This window comes from Myotis nattereri (genome assembly GCF_964212035.1).
Source record: "Myotis nattereri genome assembly, chromosome: 6".
NCBI classification, from domain to species: domain Eukaryota; kingdom Metazoa; phylum Chordata; class Mammalia; order Chiroptera; family Vespertilionidae; genus Myotis; species Myotis nattereri.
The window spans coordinates 3,926,495-3,944,284 of NC_138081.1; the positions used below are offsets into that span (position 1 = coordinate 3,926,495).

The 17,790-nt window shown below is 56.1% G+C and overlaps 2 protein-coding genes across 4 annotated transcripts; one reads left to right on the forward strand and one right to left on the reverse strand.

Moving 5' to 3' along the window:
• Positions 1-2,783: 2,783 nt before the first annotated feature.
• Positions 2,784-7,544, reverse strand: PRRT1 (proline rich transmembrane protein 1). Its single transcript, XM_081093786.1, has 5 exons — positions 7,529-7,544; positions 6,059-6,149; positions 4,692-5,230; positions 3,997-4,182; positions 2,784-3,850 (listed from the first exon to the last, which is right to left on the reverse strand). The coding sequence occupies exons 2-5, from the start codon at positions 6,075-6,077 to the stop codon at positions 3,674-3,676; spliced, it is 921 nt and encodes a 306-aa protein (XP_080949912.1). The 5' UTR covers positions 6,078-6,149; positions 7,529-7,544; the 3' UTR covers positions 2,784-3,673.
• Positions 5,908-16,764, forward strand: PPT2 (palmitoyl-protein thioesterase 2). Of its 3 annotated transcripts, XR_013996126.1 has the most exons (10): positions 8,487-8,600; positions 8,725-8,918; positions 9,164-9,317; positions 9,765-9,860; positions 9,958-10,065; positions 10,796-10,879; positions 10,997-11,081; positions 12,717-13,020; positions 15,758-15,812; positions 15,978-16,764. XR_013996126.1 is itself a non-coding variant. In XM_081093789.1 (9 exons), exons 2-9 carry the CDS (start codon positions 8,733-8,735, stop codon positions 16,119-16,121), a joined length of 912 nt encoding a protein of 303 aa, XP_080949915.1. In that variant the 5' UTR covers positions 5,908-5,979; positions 8,725-8,732; the 3' UTR covers positions 16,122-16,764. The 3 variants fall into 3 exon arrangements, 2 of the variants coding, with proteins under 2 accessions (XP_080949915.1, XP_080949914.1); XM_081093789.1 differs by lacking the exons at positions 8,487-8,600; positions 12,717-13,020 and adding an exon at positions 5,908-5,979; XM_081093788.1 differs by lacking the exon at positions 12,717-13,020 and having other exon boundaries at positions 8,360-8,600.
• The last annotated feature ends 1,026 nt before the right edge of the window (positions 16,765-17,790 follow it).

Below are 17,790 nucleotides of genomic sequence, written 5' to 3' on the forward strand. Positions count from 1 at the left end.
TCAGACTAGCTGGGTGCCCACTTATGCTATATGCCAAGTGTATTTTTAATAAATTTGCTTGCTTTGCTACCTTAATAAATCTGCTTGCTTTGCTACAACACTGCTGTCGCTCATCTGAAATCTTATGAGATTGACAAGAGCCAAGGAGGGGACAGCCCTCCCCATCTGACTCAGGGAACTGTCTTCTAATAGCATCACGTTTTCAGATGCTATTAGAAGACAGTCATATGATATCAAAGGGGGCTGGGGAAATGGTGCCATTAATAGAGACAGGGGAGCAGGTTTTCCGTGGCATTGCATCTATTTGGTTTGGACCATGCTGAGTTTAGAGGACCAGCAGCATGGTCCACGTGGATGTGTTCCACAGGCCCTGGAAGAATGTCTGCATATAAACATGTAGGTTAGAGAATGTCTTAATCAACTCGGGCTGCTGTAACAAAAGGCCATATACTGGATGGCTTATAAACAACAGACATTTATTTCTCACAGTCAGTTCTGGAGGCTGGAAAGTCTAAGATCAAGGCACCACCAGATCCAGTGTCTGCTGAGACACTTCTGACTCATATACAGCTGTCTTCTAACTTTGTCCTTACTTGGTGGACGGGGCAGGGAGCTCTCTGTAGTTTCTTATACTCATCCCATTCATAGCAGTCCATCCTCATGACCTAAGCACCCCCCAAAGGTCCCACCATCACATTGGGGATCAAGTTTCAACATGAATTTGGGGGGAACACAAACATTCAGTCTATAGCGGAGAAGCATTAGAAATTACTTCTGGGCAGCTCTTCCTCTGGGAAGCACACCCACACCTTTTCCTTCCCCCTCTTCTTGCCCCCGGGAACCTTACCTTCACTTTTTCCTCTCCCGAGCTCCAACGGCCCTTCTTTTGGCTCTGTAACCTTTTTCCTGAGCACATTTCTTCTACAAGTCACTTCTACCTCTATGACTTTCTAAATAAATGTTCTCTTATAATTTGAAAAAAAGAAAGAAATGATTGAGAGTTTGGAGTGGATGAGATTTTCAAGGGAAGGTCTCAAAGAAGGGGGGGGGGGATCCAGAATAGGCACTTAGGGGAAGGGAGAAGGAAAAAGAGTGGGAGGAAAATGATTAGAGGTGTGTCTGGAGGTAAAGCGGGGAGAGATGACTTGTCCCTGAACCCTGCCTGGGTGAGTGAGGAATCCAGGGTCAAGGAACAAACATGGGAGGATTCAGGAAAATGCCATTGAGTTTGGCTCCTGGTAACTTCTGGTCATTGGGTACTATTTGAGGGAGCAGTTTCAGTAGAGTAGGGAGTGGAAGCAGATTTTAAAGGGCTAAGAAACAGTGGGCATGAAAGAAAGACAGACAGACACATCTGTGACAACCATGTCCCCTTTCTCAGGCTTGAGATGAAAGGGGTACAAATGAGTAAGCGGTAAGGAAGTGGAGGTTGCAAATGTGGATTCTTTTTTCAAGGAGTTTGGTGAGGCCCTGGCCAGAGTGGCTCCGCTGGTTCAGTTGGTTGAGAGTCTACCGGTGCAGGTGCACCGAAAGGCCCCCGGTTAGATCCCTGGCCAGGGCACATACCCAGGCTGCAGGTTCATGTGCAGGACGCAACCAATTGATGCTTCTCTCTAACGTCAATGTTTCTCTCCCTCTCCCTTCCTCTCTCTCTAAAATAATCAATTAAAATTTTTTTAAAGAAGTTTGATGAGGAAGGCACATTCAACCCGAAATGTCTAAAAAAACGTTCCCCGTGATTTCCACACCCTCCTCCCATGTCTCATCCTGGTGCATGGCTTTCCTCCTAGGTAAACTCCATGAGGTCGGCAAATGTCTCGCCAGCACCCTGCGTGGTATCTGCATGTTGTATGAATGCATGGAGTCAGGGTAGGGTCATGTCCTGCAGGTGTCCAACTGAAGAGACCGAGTCCACTGCTTGTGCCCCTTCCGCCTCCCCAAGAGGCTCCTGGCTGACCTCAGGGTAGGAAAGGACCACAAGCCCCACTTGGGGTTGAGAGGCTACTGACCTCCTCCCTGGGGCCCTGCTGTAGCTTGACTATGTTCCTTGCAAACTTCATGTTAAAATCCTGATGTGCAGATTTGGGAGGTGATAGGTCCCCGGGGCGGAGCCTTCATGAATGGGGTGCGCCCTCGCCCCTTCTGCCGCTTGAGCATGCAACCGGAAGTCTGCAATCCAGAGGGCCTCAGGGGCTCTTGCAGCGCTCTGATCTCAGACTTCCAGCCGCCAGGACCCTGAGAAATAAATTCTGTTGTTTATGAGCACCGGCCTCTGGCATTTAGTGATAGCAGCTGGAAGAGGCTGAGACAGGTTTCCGCAGCCTTTCCCTCTGCCTTCCCTGTGCGGGTACAACACGCCACTTAGGGCTCTAATTCAAGTTGTCTGCCACCCTCCAGCCGAGGCAGGAACACCTGCGGGCAGCTGGCACCTTTTCTCTGCCACCCGACCTCTGGCCGACTTCTTCAGAATGGTCTGCCCTCTCCTTCCCTCCTGACTTTCTGGGGCGAGAGCTCTGGGTCTCCTTGTACCTCTCCCTCTCCACAGCCTGAAGCCCAGTGGGGAGGGAGTGGAAAGATGTGCTGCGGAAAGAAATCCTCCCCGAGAACGAACCCCAAGGTCTTCCCGGGCAGGATCCCAGGGATCCTTCCCCCTGCGTGTGCGTGTCTCTCTCTGGTGTCCTGAGACCTGTCAGTCTCCTTCCCCATCACACCCCAAGGGGAAACGGGGAGAGATGAAAGGGGACCCAAAGAGCAGGGTCTTTGTTAGTGATCGGAATTCCGGGTGATAAATCCACTTAGACTCTTTAATATTGGCTTTCAGAAATTCACACACACACTCACACACAGACCAGAACAAGGCGGGGCTGCCGGGGAGCGGGAGCGGGCTCCCTCCGGACACCGGACGCCGGACACCGGCAGGCCCGCAGCCTGGGTTCCCTTCGCCCGGCTGCTCGGGAATATTTACAGGGACCCGCACGGTATCTTCTTCCCAGAGGGAAGGGTCCTAAACCGGGAGCCTCCCAAACTCCATCCCAAGAAACAAAACAAAACAAAAATAGAGGTTCTGGGATTAGCAAGAAACTCGGCGGAGATGGGGTGGAGGAGACAAGAAACCGCCGGCAAATACGGGAGCGCGCGGGAGCCGTGGCTGCGCCGCGGCTGGGTCCTCACGCCGCGACAACGGGAGGAGTCTGTCGGTCTGGGGGCGAGGCGCGGTGCCCCAAACCCCATCGCCGGCCCGAAGCACCCCGCGAGGAAGAGAAGAAGGCGGAGCCTGCCGACCTGGAGGCGGGGGTTTTCAGAGCCGGGGCGGAGCCTATGGAGGAGGCGGGGCTTGCGGGACCAGGCTCCCGGCTCCGCGAAGGACCCTCCCGCAGCTTCCCCGGGGGCGCTGCTTTTAGCGGGGAGGGGCGTCTGGGGCGCCTGGGGCCTGGTGTTTGGCTGGGACCCAGGGACGCGGCGTCCTTGGGAGTGTGGGCTTCGGCGCGGTTCCTGAGGAACTGGATTCGGAGCGTGCCCGCACCGCGAGGGCTTCCGCGGAGGCCGCGCTTAGGGCGCATCCCAGTCCGGCAGCCCCGGGGGCGGGTGTGCAGGGCGCCCCGGGGGTCCGCGGCGGGAGCGCAGGCCGCGCTGAGGTGGAGGGGCGCAGGGCGGCGCCGGGCCGGGGGCGTCCTCACGGATCCCAGTAGTTCTCGTGGTGCTGCGCGGCGATGATGATGACCACGGTGAGGATGGTGCAGAGCACCATGGCCGCGATGCCCACCGCCAGGGAGATGAAGGAGAAGTTCCGCGCCTCGCGCGAGGCGATCTCGGCCGACACCATGTCTCCGCGCGCCAGGGCCGTGCGCACCTGCGGGCGGCGGCGGGGAACGGGTCAGAGAACGGCCGGCCGCCCGCCCGTGCGCAGGCCGCAGCCCCCCTCCAAGTTGCTCCCCGACGCCCGGCTCCGGGGATGAGAAGCCGAGTGAGCCTCCTCTCCGAACGCCCCATACACACCTGCACCGCCTTGAAAATAGCGATGATGCCCGTGGGCCAGAAGCAGCAGATGGTGGTCAGCACTGCGATGGGCATGTAGTCGTGCGGCGGGCGCCTGGGCTCCAGCAGGGCCAGCCCCGGGCCCTGCGGCGGCGCGGGCAGCGTGGAGGGGACTCCCGCGCCCCCCGGGGTCCCGCCTGCATAGGGCTGTGTAAGGAAGGGGGACGGCGTCATGCGGACCCTCTGGCCCCACCATGGTCCGCTTTTGGAAGAGCGATTCTTAAAGCACAGTTCTTGCACGTTGCTTCCAGAACACCCATACATTCCACCGAGGCCCGCTCCTCCCTCCGTGGTGGCCATTAACCCCATACCCTCGGGGTTCTCCAACTTCCCTCCCCCAAGGCATGCCCCTCCGGCGCTGCCCGCCTCACTTCAAACCTTGTTTCTTCCCTCCAGGTCCCTTCCTGGCCCCTCCCCTCACTCAGTCCCCGGTTTCTGCTCCCTCCGCTGTTAAGTTCCCGCTCCCAGGCCGCGGTCTCTGCCCTCACTGGCTGCCAGACGCCCTCCCCGCAGGCCTCTCCCTAGCCCCCTCCTCCCCCGCCTCTCCAGGCCCTACCCTAGGCCGCAGGTCCCCTGGCCCGGTTTCCCCATCCCACCAGCGCCCAGGGTGTCCCCATCGCGCCCTCCCCCTCCCAGGCCCCGGTCGCCGCACTCACCGCGCCCACAGGGTAGACCGGCACGTAGGCGGTGCAGGGCTGCAGCTGCAGGGGGTACCCGGGGGCCACGTAGCCCCCCAGCGGCAGCGTGCCCACCGCCCCGGGGTGCGTCGGCACCACGAAGCCGGGGGCCTGGGCGGTGTGCGAGGGCGCCGGCGGGGGCGGGGCGGCGGCGGCGGGCGGCGGCGGGGGCAGCGGGCCCTCGAAGCGCGTCTCCTGCAGGTAAGGGTCGGGTGGCATGCGGGGCAAGGTGGCGCAGCCGGGCGGGGGCGCCCCCGAGGCCGCGCCGGGCGGGGCGTGGTGCGGGGGCCGCGGCAGAGTGGCGGAGAACGAGGGCCCGCGCGCGGCGGAGGCCCCGGACGCCGCCAGGCCGCCGGCCCCGAGGCGCGGGAGGGTGGCGGTGCCCGACTGGTGGTAGTGGTGGTGGTGGTGGTGGTGCGCGGAGGGCGCCGCCTGCGGGGGCGGGGCGGGGGGCTCGGCGGGCGGCTGCGGGGCGTTGTAGGGCGGCGGAGAGGTGTGAGGGACCGAGTCCGGGAGGCCTGGGGCGGTGAGCCGAGGCGAGGGTCCAGGGGCAGACAAGAGCGAGATGGGGAGGGTTAGGGGGAGACACAGAGGGTCCGGGATGGAGAAAGACAGTGGGAGAGACAGAGGAGACAGGTGAGAAGCCATCTCGTTTTGGGGGCAGGAGTGGGCTTGTATCTAGGCCATCTGTGCTCCCCCACTTCTGTCTTTCTATCTAGTTTTGAGGTCACAACTCCGCTCTTCACAGCACGGGGCCCACGGCGTTCACAGCGGAGCCAGCGCCTGCTTGGCTGTGGCTGCCTCGGGCCTGCCTCTCGGAGCTCGTCCTGCGCGTGTACATGTAGCCATGCAACACGGCTTTAACGTGTGTCAGCTCAGCACTGTGCAAGCCATGCCGGCTGACACGGTCCACCCTGCCGTTCCTCCGGGGGGAGGGGAATCTCAGTGCTTCCTTTAGGGCTGACAAAAGAGGGTCTGCTGGATTTTACTCCCCTAACAACCCGCATGTGCTGGTGTCTCCGTACGTCCCCACTGGATGTCCCCATGCCAGCCAGTGCCATCTGTCCATCTGTCACTCCCCACGATGCTATCCCTGCAGCACCTGGCTGATGCTAAGCCACTCTCTCCTACTTCCCTTACTGCTTCAGCCTACCCCCTGCTGCCCACGTTGGCAGGGACAGAGGCTGGAACTGGATGGAGGAAAGGAAGAGAAGGAAGAGGAGGGGGTCTAGGGGTGGCTGAGAGCTGAGAGACCCGCTAGGAAGAGGTAAGGGAGGGGGTTGGAGCTGGGGGGGGGGGGGTCAGGAGACCTGGAGGGAGTGGGAGGTTTGGCTGTGGCTGTTTACCTGACTTTTCTGATGACATGCTTGCAGTCTCTGTCTCGCTGGGTCAGGGTCTCTGGAGCTGGAGTCGGGGGTCTCCAACTGGAGCTGGAGTCTGGGTGCAGGGATTGCGCAGCCAGTAGCGAGCGCAAGAGATGGAGAGAAGACAGCCGCGGAGGGTGGGGGTGGGGGGGCAGAGGGAGAACAGGGAGGGGGGAGAGCTTAAAGGGACCGAGGCGGGGTTGGGGGAGCTCTTCAGACGTACCCCCACTCGTCTCTCCTCCTCTCACCCTAGCATTCAAGCCCCCAGTTTGGGCTCCCTTGGAGTTGTCATGGAAACAGGGAGGCAAGCAAGACCAGGCAAAGTGGGTGGGACTAAGGAGAGGAAGGAGGGAGAGAGAACACTCTAGAGCCGGCCCCTCCGAGCCGAGCCTGGCTGTAGTGATCAGCTGTGGGAGGAATGGAGTAGGTGCTCCTCAGATTCAATACCCAGCTCCCTGCAGGTCTGGCTCACTCCAGCGAGGCCGCTGCTTCCCCAGCTTCCCCTGTCAGGCCCCAGATTCTTCTCCCAAATTCTTGCCCCTCCTCTCCTCACTTTAGGAGAGACAACGGTGTATGAGAGAGGTGTGTATGCAGAGTTGAGACGTGCGATGGCCTGGAAAGTTCCCAGGGTTATAGCTCCAACCCGCCACCCAGGCCTGGGCGAATGGGGAAGATGTACTCCATCCGCTGTTCTCCTTTGCTTCTGGGCTTCTTAGAGTTCCTGGGCCTGCCAGGGTTCAGATCCATTTCTTAACCCCCTCCACTCGCCAAGACACAGTCACTCTCCTCGGCTGTGTCCTTCCCCTTCATGTCTAAACAGAGACACTCAGCTGGGCCAGTCCCAGGCTACAGAGATTTAAATCATGGTTCCTCATTCTGGTTTCTATGGTGTTTGTGGGAGCCCTGACCTGTACCACCACCTCATCCTCATTCTACACAACTCAGAGCTCAAATTGGTTCGACTGGGAAGTACTTTAGACGATCAAAGAGCTTGTGAACAGGGAGGGGTTCAGACAATCTGGGAAGTTCTTTTCTCAAGGGAAACACCGTTAAATGCTAAGTAAAAGCTCTAACTAGGGCTCCTGGTGTCCAAGGAACTCAGTAAGTGTCTGGAGGCTTCGATATAAAGAAATGGCAAAGATTTAGCCAAGGATCTTAGGGCTGGCAAACTGGTAGCACAATTAAGCAATACTTGGAGTGTTCCTGAGGAGGAAGAAAGGCTTATAGGGTACATTTTTTCAGAAGAATCAGTTCAGTCTTAGCCTCTGGATGGGTAGTCCTCTAGCTGACCAGCGGTCTGCACACTGGCTGTCAGGTGGTCTGGATATCAGAGTAGTTTCTCAGTTGTCTGGAGGTCTGAGGTATATGCAGGCACTGACGCAGGACTAGAAAGTTCCAAAGTTTAAGTTAAAACAAGAATAGAATCATTTCTTCATACCTCAACCTGCTTACCTTTAGAAACTTAGCAGCTTGGCCATAGTGAGTTCATTTTATTTCATTAACTTCTTCCTGGGTATTGGGTAAGGGTCACAGGTGGTGAGGTGGGGATGCCGGGGGCTGGGAGTCTGGACTGGTGGGAGGGTCTGGGTGGGGAGCCGCCCCAGGAGCTCCCAGCTAAGGGCCAGATTGCGGGGGTCATTCTGGTTGAAAGTCTGGTCGAAACCACGCTAGTAAGCGTGAGTCAGAGCCGCCTCGGGAGCCCTCCACCCTTCGGGGTGGATCCTTTCTGGGAGCTGCGGAGAGTAGGGCAGGAGAAACTGGGCCAGGCTGCTCTTAGCTCGAGGGGCCGGGAGGACTCTCCGCGCCTCGGGAGACAAGGCACTACACGCACTTCAGGATCAAGAGGTGTAAGAGGCCGAGCCGGGCGGGCTGGCAGGGGCGGGCGGGGCTCGCCTGGACTGGCTCCAGCCCTCGGCAGCGACGCGAAGCGCGGAGGACTTTCCCCGGGAGAGGACGCCGCGTTCCCTGCGCAGCCGGACCCCAGGGCCCGGCACTGGGGCGAAGGCCTTCTCTCTGTTCCCAGGACCTCTCTGCTGCTTCTCCCTCTCCTCGCCGTCAAAATGAACCGCCCGCCTCTGTCCCCCCCGCTCCCAGGGCGCAATGGAAAGTTCCATGGTTCCTCCGGTCCCCGGCCTGCGTTGCCTGGGACGCTGGCACGGTTGCCAGGGAAAGCCCCGGATATGACGGCTGAGCGCGACCCCGAGCTGCCGCCCCGCTCCCCCCGTCACTCCCGGGCGCACGCCGTCCTGCCTCCCCTCCCCTCCCCCCCGGGCTCCCAGACCCGGGAGGAGTAAGCAGCGGGCGGGGCGGGCTCCCGGAGCCGGGCCGGTGGGAGGGTGCGCCCTCCCTGGGACCTGGCTGCTGCTCAGAGGTCCTTCCTGCAGAAGCCCGCCGGTGCCTGGCGGGGACGACGCTTTCGGGAGGTCCCGGCCCGGGCGCCCGGGCGCCGCCAGCTGGGGGCGGGGCTTCGGGTGCGCGTCGCCGCGTCTGCGCGGTGGGGGTGTGTTTGCGGGCCGAGGACGGAGTAAGTTAAAAGTTGGCTGTTTTGTGACCCGGACCTGGGGGGCCCGGGCGGGAGAGGCTTGATAGCGCGGAGTCTGCCCCGAGGGCAGGGGCCGTGGTCCGCGCTCACGAGCCCCCCTCCCCAGGTGAGAGCATGCCGGGGCTCCGGGGGCCGCGGCTGCCCCCTGCGGGGATCCTGCTCGCGCTGCCCTTCCTGCCGCTGCTGCTGCTGCCGGCGGCCCCCGCGCCCCGTCGCGCTTCCTACAAGCCGGTCATCGTGGTGCACGGGCTCTTCGACAGCTCGTACAGCTTCCGCCACCTGCTGGACTACATCAACGAGGTCTGGCCGGGACACCTGGCTGCGGGGCGTTGGGGGCGGCTGCGGGGGCTAGGGAGGACGCGAGCGGAACCGAAAGCCGCCCCTCTGGCCTGCCGGTTCCTCGGGAGCTGGTGCCGGACTGGGGAGAGTTGGGTGGGGGACGAGACCCCCGGTTCTAGCGGGGCACCGTAGGCACTGGCGCAGCCTGGGGTGGAGGGGAGGGCTTCGCAGCCCACCCCCAGCTGCAGCATTGCCGCTTCCCACAGACACACCCTGGGACTGAGGTCACGGTGCTTGATCTCTTCGATGGGAGAGAGAGCTTGCGGCCCCTGTGGGAACAGGTGCAAGGGTTCCGAGAGGCCGTGGCCCCCATCATGGCAAAGGCCCCTCAAGGGGTGCATCTCATCTGCTACTCGCAGGGTAGGTGACCCCCTAATCCCAAGCACTGTCTGAAGCTTGATCCTTACCTGAGGGGCACTTCCTAGTGTCCCCTTTTCTGAACCACGTTGTCCAGCAGGACCCCGGTGCCTGAGCCCTCCTTTCTGACTTCCCTCAGCCCCTGGGTCTCATCTCTGTATCCTCAGTGGCCACCCTGCCACCCCCTCCCTTCCCCATTACCCATGGTTCTTGGTCCTAAGAGATAGTGAGAGGGGCAGTAAAAAACATCCTAGAGTTAGGGTCAGAAGACCCCTGAACCTAAGTCTGGCTCTTGGCTCTGTCACTTACGTGATACGGACCTTTTGCCACAGGACGTGTCTGTTGTCTGGGCATCAGTCTTCCTTCTGTACGTTTTGGTGGGGGAGGCAGTGTGGAGACTGTTGGGCTGGCTGTCCCTAAATCCCTGCCCATGTGGTGGTCTGCCCACAGGAGGCTTGGTGTGCCGGGCACTGCTCTCCGTGATGGATGAACACAATGTGGATTCCTTCATCTCTCTCTCCTCCCCACAGATGGGGCAGTATGGAGGTCAGTGGGTACGGTGGGCTTCATTGGGGGCTCTGAGTTTGGGGGGGGGGTTGCCACAAAGGTTTGGGTCTACTTGGCGCCGCTGTTCTCTTGCCAGACACGGACTACTTGAAGTGGCTGTTCCCTACCTCCATGAGGTCTAACCTCTACCGGATCTGCTATAGCCCCTGGGGGCAGGAGTTCTCCATATGCAACTACTGGCATGGTGAGTAGGGGAGGCTAACCTGGACCTCCAAGGAGGGGTACCCTGGAGGCTAGGGCCTGCTGCTCCCCCCTCTTCCATAGCCAATAGCAGTAACGATAGTGATAACTTATATGTATTGAGCACAAAATGCTTTATGTGTATCAGCTATTGTCTCAGAAAGTACAGTGTGGTACAGAGGTCAGCAAACTTTTTCTTTAAGGCGCCAAATGATAAATATTTTTAGTTTTTTAGGCCATATAGTCTCTGTCACAGCTTATCCGTTCTGGCACGCCTGTGTGAAAGCCGCCATGTGTCTGTTCCAATGAAACTTCCTTTACAGAAACAAGCAGTGAGCCTAGTGCCAAAGCCTAAGGTGCTTTTCAAGACCATGGATGCTGGGTCCAGGCTGCTGGAGTTTGAAGTCTGACCCTGCTGGGTGCCTCCGGGTGTTCCTTCGCCTTCCTGTGACTCAGTTTCCCTCAGCTGTAAAAGAATAATATCATACCTACCTTACAGGGTGGATGTAAGCATTACATAAATTAATGAGGACAGCATACTTTGAACAGTGTCTGGCTCACAGTAGGTGCTAGGTAAAGGTGTTTGCTATCATGTTCACAGTTATTATTGTTGCTGCGTTACATTACTGTTCACCTTGTCTATTACTGAAGCTGCCTGATGGGTCTTCCAGTCTCCGATCCTGCCTCCTCTCCCTGCTCCTCTGACTGTCTTTCTAAATGCTGTTTTTACCCAGATCCCCACCACGACGACTTGTACCTCAATGCCAGCAGCTTCCTGGCCCTGATCAATGGGGAAAGAGACCATCCCAATGCCACTGGTGAGACCCCAGGCTTCTACTTGGGAGTCATTTTCTGCTTTTCTGACCCGCCGTGTTCCCCCTCCAACCTGGCCCGGCCCCCGTGCTGACTCGGGCTCTCTTGCTCCCAAACTGCAGCGTGGCGGAAGAACTTCCTCCGCGTGGGCCGCATGGTGCTGGTCGGAGGCCCTGACGACGGTGTCATTACCCCTTGGCAGTCCAGGTAACGAGGGGCTGCATGGCCTGAAGATTCGCTAAGGGTACCCCCGCATCCCCATCAGTCTTCATCGCATTCCTAACACTGGTCCCACTGTCCAGTTACTGCCTGTCGGCCAAGATCCAAACCTGGGAGTCACCCCCAACCCCTTGTATGTAGCCAGTCACTACATCCCGCTGATTCTTTTTCCTCTCCATCCCTACCACCCCTAGTTTTATAAAAAACTTTTAACTTTGAAATAATTGTAGATTCATAGGAAATTGCAAAGATGGTTTAGAGAGGCCCTGTGTACCCTTCACCCAGTTGCCCCAATGGTTGCATCTGATGTAACTGTAGCACAGTATCAAAAACAGGAACTTGACATTGGTACAACGTGTGCAGACATTCCATGCCCTTTCAATCCATTTCCTATCACCCCTTTTACTTACCTGGTCTGCTGTGATTGCCTCCTACTCATCCCTTCCACCCTCGTCCTCTGGGAAATCCCGGTCTCCGTGGCACTGTGCGAGCCCGGTTCCAGATCTCCGTGCGTGCTCTGAAGCGTCATTGACCTCCGTAGTCACCCATGACGCTGTTCTGGCCTGGGAACAGCTGTCAGTGACGTCTCTGCTGTAATGTAGCTTACACTCTAGTGGGGGCACGGATAACAGATGTAACTGTCTGTGTCAAGTGGGAGTGAAATAAGGCAGGGGACGGCCGTGAGGAGCGGAGCCTGTTTTAGAGAGTGGCCAGAGAAGTCCTCCGGGAGAGGTGCCCTTTGCACCGGCTGGGGCGAGGCGGAAGGAAATCGGGGAAGGAGTTGTGCAACAGTGTGGGGGAGTAGGCCCGGGAGAAGGACAGCACCTGCATAGGCCCTGGGGCTGTGTGAACAAGGGAGCTGGGGAGAGAGTGGGAGAGGAGGTTGAAAGAGGTAGCAGGGAGCCGTTATGTTGAGCCTTTGTAGGGCAAAGGCCCTTGACTTCTTTTTTTAAAAAATATACACAACATAAAATTTGCCATTTTTAATGTATGTATGTATTATTTATTTTTACAGAGAGAAAGAGAGGGGGAAACATCAATCTGTTGCAGAGAGAGAGAGAGACAGAGAGAGAGATCAATCCGTTGCCTCCTATATGTGCCCTGACCAGGGCTCAAACCGAAAATCTGGGTATGTACCCTGACTGGGAATTGAACCCCACCACCTTTCGGTGTACCGATGACGCTCCAACCGGCGGAGCCACACCAGCCAGGGCAAAATTTGCCATTCTTAAATGCACAGTTCAGTGGCATGAAGTACATTCCATTATTGTGTGACCACCATTACCATCCGTCTCCAGGACTTTTTTTCCTTCCCAAACTGAAATTCCATATCCATTAAACACGAAATCCTCAGCCCAGCCTCCCCAGCCCCCAGCAACCACGACCCTTGACTGTATAGTCTGAGTAAAATGGGAAGACATTGGAGGGCTTTGAGTAAAGGAGTAACATCCCTTATATAATAATAGTAAGAGATGGGATTTATTTACATTTCATTTCAGATCTACAACCCTATAAAGACAGTGATAGCTTGTAGTTACGTAGCACCTTTAAATAAAGCTCAATTTAATCCTCAAAACATCCTTTCTCTCTGTTAACCACATGTTTTCCTGCCTCGCTGCGAAGGAGGTACTTCTTACATAGGACACGGGAGCAGTAACATGCCCGGCTGCACACGGGGAGTGTGGCAGAGCTGGAGTGCAGATCCAGGTCGATGTGTCCCTGCTGCTCTCCCACGCCTGGTGAAACCCAGCTTCTCCACATGGCCTCCAGGCCTCAACCCAGCTCCCCGCGGGCCCAGCTGCGCCTCCCTCTGCACCTTTGCTCTTGCATCCCATTGGCCTGCAGCAGCCTTCCCTAGTCCAGGGTCATGGCGGGGAAGCCTTTGTTGATGCTCTAAACCAGGGGTGCTCTGAAACGGGCAGGCCAGGTAAGGCCCCAGAAATCGTTTGGTCTGGCCTTGCCAAGGCATTAGGGGTGAATTAATTAAATGTTTGACCAAATACAGCAGGCTAATTTTTATTTTAAATCTATGTTATTGATTTTTTACAGAGAGGAAGGGAGAGGGATAGAGAGTTAGAAACATCGATGAGAGAGAAACATGGATCAGCTGCCTCCTGCACACCGTCCACTGGGGATGTGTCCACAACCAGAGTACATGCCCTTGACGGGAATTGAACCTGGGACCCTTCAGTCAGCAGGCCGATGCTCTATCCACTGAGCCAAACCCGTTAGGGCGTACAGCAGGCTAATTTTTAAGTTGATAATTTGGTATGGCCATGGAATTATGTTATAAACTAGAGGCGCAGCGCGTGAAGTCGTGTGAGACCCTAGACCCGCCACGCCATGGGGCCCATCAATGCACCTCCTGGTGACCGGCCATTTGGTCGTTACGGCGTTGGCCACTGGCCTTTTACAATATAGATATCTAGATCGCCCACGGCAGAAAAAAGGCTCCCCACCCCTGCTCTACACTAAGGCAGTGGCTTGTCTTTGCTCCTGTGGCCCATTGGACTTGTTATTAGCATTCAGTTATTCATTGCCAGCATCCACTCAATGCTCATGCCAGTTATATATTCTTAATGAAAAAACATGTTCAGACCTTTTTAAAAAATTTTTAAATACATGTTTTTATTGATTTCAGAGAGGAAGGGAGAGGGAGAGATAGAAACATCAATGATGAGAGAATCATTGATCGGCTGCCACCTACATGCCCCCTGCTGGGGATTGAGCCCCCAACCTGGGTATGTGCCCTTAACCGGAATTGAACCCGGGACCTTTCAGTCCGCAGGCTGACGCTCTATCTACTGAGCCAAACCAGCTAGGGCTTAAGACCTTTTTATTTTGAAACAATCCCATACTTAAGAAGTTACCAAAGTAGTACAAAGCAATCTCATATACTCGTCACCTAGTGTTTATAAATATATATTTCAGAGAGGGAAGGAGAGGGAGAGAGGTAGGTGCATCAGTGATGAGAATCATTGATGGACTGCCTCCCACACGCCCCCTACTGGATGTGTGAGCCGTTTGAGAGTAGGTTGAAGACATAGTATCTCTTTATCCCAGAACTTGAGTATGTTAGTGCATATTTCCTACATACAGGGCGTTTTTTATAAGTCTGCAATACAATGATCAAAATCAGGAAATTAACATTGATATGGTACTCTATAGACCAGCGGTTCTCAACCTGTGGGTCGCGACCCCTTTGGCGGTCAAAGGACTCTTTCACAGGGGTTGCCTAAGACCATCCTGCATATCAGATATTTACATTACAATTCATAACAGTAGCAACTTTACAGTTATGAAGTAGCAACGAAAATAATTTTATGGTTGCGCCCTGACCGGTTTGGCTCAGTGGATGGAGCGTCAGCCTGCGGACTCAAGGGTCCCAGGTTCAATTCTGGTCAAGGGCATGTACCTTGGCTGCGGGCACATCCCCAGTAGGGGGTGTACAGGAGGCAGCTGATGGATGTTTCTCTCTCATCGATGTTTCTGGCTCTCTGTCCCTCTCCCTTCCTCTCTGTAGAAAATCAAAATATTAAAAATATTAAAATATTAAAAAATTTTATGGTTGGGTCACAACACGAGGAACTGTATTTAAAGGGCCAGAAGGTTGAGAACCACTGCTTTATAGACCTTATTCAAATTTTTCTAATTATCTTTTTTTAAAAAAACGTTTCTATTGATTTTTAAAAAAATATATTTTATTGATTTTTTACAGAGAGGAAGGGGGAGGGATAGAGAGTTAGAAACATCGATCAGAGAGAAACGTCGATCAGCTGCCTCCTGCACACTCCCCACTGGGGATGTGCCCACAACCAAGGTACATGCCCTTGACCGGAATCGAACCTGGGACCCTTGAGTCCGCAGGTCGATGCTCTATCCCCTGAGCCAAACCGGTTAGGGCTCTTGATTTTTTAGAGGAAGGGAGAGGGAGAGAAAGAAACATTAATGAGAGAGAAACATCCACCGGCTGCCTCCTGCACACCCCCTACTGGGGATTGAGCTGGTGACCTCTTGGTTCATGGATCGACACTCAACTGCTGAGCCACACTGGCCTGGCTCTAATTGTCTTTTTTTAAAAAATATATATTTTTATTGGTTTCAGAGAGGAAGGGAGAGGGAGAAAGAGATAGAAACATCAATGATGAAGCAAGAATCATTGATCAGCTGCCTCTTGCATGCCCCATATTGGAGACTGAGCTGGGCCCTGACCGGGATTGAGCATGTGCCTTGATCGGGAATCGAACCGTGATCTCCTGGTTCATAGGTCAACACTCAAACCACTGAGCCATGCTGGCTGGGCTGTCTTTTTAGGAAAAAAAAAAAATTCCAGTGTAAGATCAAACCCAGGATCATGTGTTAGTTTTCATGTCTTTTTAGCTTCTTAATCTTGACTACTACCAAAGTCCTCTTGTCCAGGACATTGTTATTTTTTAAGTGTATGGACCATCTATTTTGTAGAATGTCCCTCAGTTTGGGAATTCAGTGAAGTGATGCCGTATCTTCCATGCGTCACCTCAGGGGGTGCATGATGTCCAGATAAATATTTTGAGTGTTCTCCCTGCTGCCTGTCTCCCCAGCAGGCTGTGAGTTCTTAAAGGGTCCTACCCCACCTTGATTTTCTCCAACTCTCCTGATAATGGCCCACTCCCATCTCTTTGTAGCTTCTTTGGTTTCTATGACGCAAATGAGACGGTCTTGGAGATGGAGGAACAACTGGTGAGTGCCTGGGATTTCTTCATGCCCATCCCAGCTGTCTGTAGCCCTCCCTACTGCTGACTTATGATCTCAGAGGTTCACCCTGGGAAGGGGCCTGAGACACCAGCAGGAATTCACGTCCTCTCTCCCTGTGTCTTTCTCCCATGCCCCTTTACCCTCTCAAAGGTTTATCTTCGGGATTCTTTTGGGCTGAAGACGCTCTTGGCCCGGGGGGCCATCGTGAGGTGTCCCATGGCGGGGATTGCCCACACAGCCTGGCACTCCAACCACACCCTTTACGAGACCTGCATCGAACCCTGGCTCTCCTGAGGACATGCCCAGGGGTCCCGAGGAACTCCTGGGCCCAGAGACCAAGTGGTGGCCTTGGAAAGCGGATGTCAGGCTCCGTTGCGCCTGTGACCATGTCATTGCACACTGCCCCCACCGACCAGGGCTCCCAGGACCCCCTCCTCTGCTCTGTGAATGACAAATCCTGGTCTCTCCCACCTCATGTCTTCATTTGGGGTGGCTCCATGCTCTCCCATCCTCCCAAGGCCGAGGTTGGGAAGTGAGAAACCAGGTTTTTAACTTGTGGCTGCTCCTCCATCTCGGCTGTGCAGGAGGGGAACCCAGCCTGCCCACCACAGGGGTCTCCTCCCAGGCTGCTCAGGACACTGTTACTCTGTTCCCGCTGAACTCCCCCATTGTCAGCCCTCTCACCCCCAGGAAGGACTACCCATGAGAGCGGGGTCCAAGGCTCCCCTATGGGTACAGTTCCATTCTTGAAGTGTCAATGTTGGGGAATATCTGTGGCCTGCGAGGCCCATCTCAGGTTTGGGGATCCCCCAGTCCCTATGTTCAGTGTTGGGGTACTTCCTGGGAGCCTACTTTCTTTGAGGCCCCAACCCCTCCTTTAGCTAACCTTAAATGGGTGTTACCCTGTATTTATGGAAATAAAGTTCCATTTCCTCAGTGTGGCTTGGCTCATTTCCAGGTGAGGGAACCTGGCTCCCCAAAAAGGGTGGGAATGGAGAGCCTGAGGCCTGGGTGCCCGGATGCATGGTCTGGGGTGGGACCCCCTGGTGTTTCCGCTCTCTCAATGCCCATTCTGTGTGGGTTCCTGATTCTCTGTGGGTTCTTTCCTGCTGAGGACAATTCTCTTCCTGTCCCAGGCTGAGACTGGGGGGCTGAGCACAGGGCCTCTGGTTTGTGCCCCAGCTTCACGGAAGGAATGTCCTTGCCACCCCCAGGCCAGCCCAGGGGGCTAAGGGTCAGGGTAAGCATTTCTTGAGCCCCTTTCCAACCTTTGTAGACCAGAGCTGGGGAGGGTCTGGACAATGGGCCTCCTCTTCCTTGAAAGGAGGAATTTTGACAGAGACAATAGGGCCCTGTCTACTCAGGCAGAGGGGGCGGTGGCTGACTCAACTGTGCCCCCTCCCAGGCCCTGACAAATGTCATCAAGAAGTGGGGTCCGTTTTCCCCTAGTGCCCTGGGTTGCCCCTGCCCCTCTATGATGACTTCCCTTCTTTCTTTCCTCAACTGATCTTGCCTCTTCTCCCGTGACCTGACCCCACACTGTTCTCCGCCAGCTCTTTCCCTGCCCCCCAGTTCTCCCCCAGTCTGTGTTGGGTTTCAGGGGGAGGCTAGGGCCAAGGGGATTGGTAGTTATATAGCAAGTAGCCTCTGCTGATTTGGGGGGTCCAGAAAGAAGGGGCCTCAGAAAATTGGGAAGATACTTTTAGGGGGCCCTTTGCCGGGGTGGGGCAAGTGGTGAGACTTGGACCCCACTGAGCACACCAAGCTGGAGCCCTGGGGGGGCTGTAGGAGGGGGCAGGAGTGGGAGGGCTCTGTGGCCAGCCCTCCTCTCAGCAGCCAGCCTGCCCACCAGTCCAGCGGCTGCTGCTGAGGCTGGTGGGCCTGACTCTCCCAGAGAGAGGGAAAGGCAGGTGGGCATGGAATGTCAATGGGGAAAGTGGGGGTCATTTGGAGCCTTAGAGTG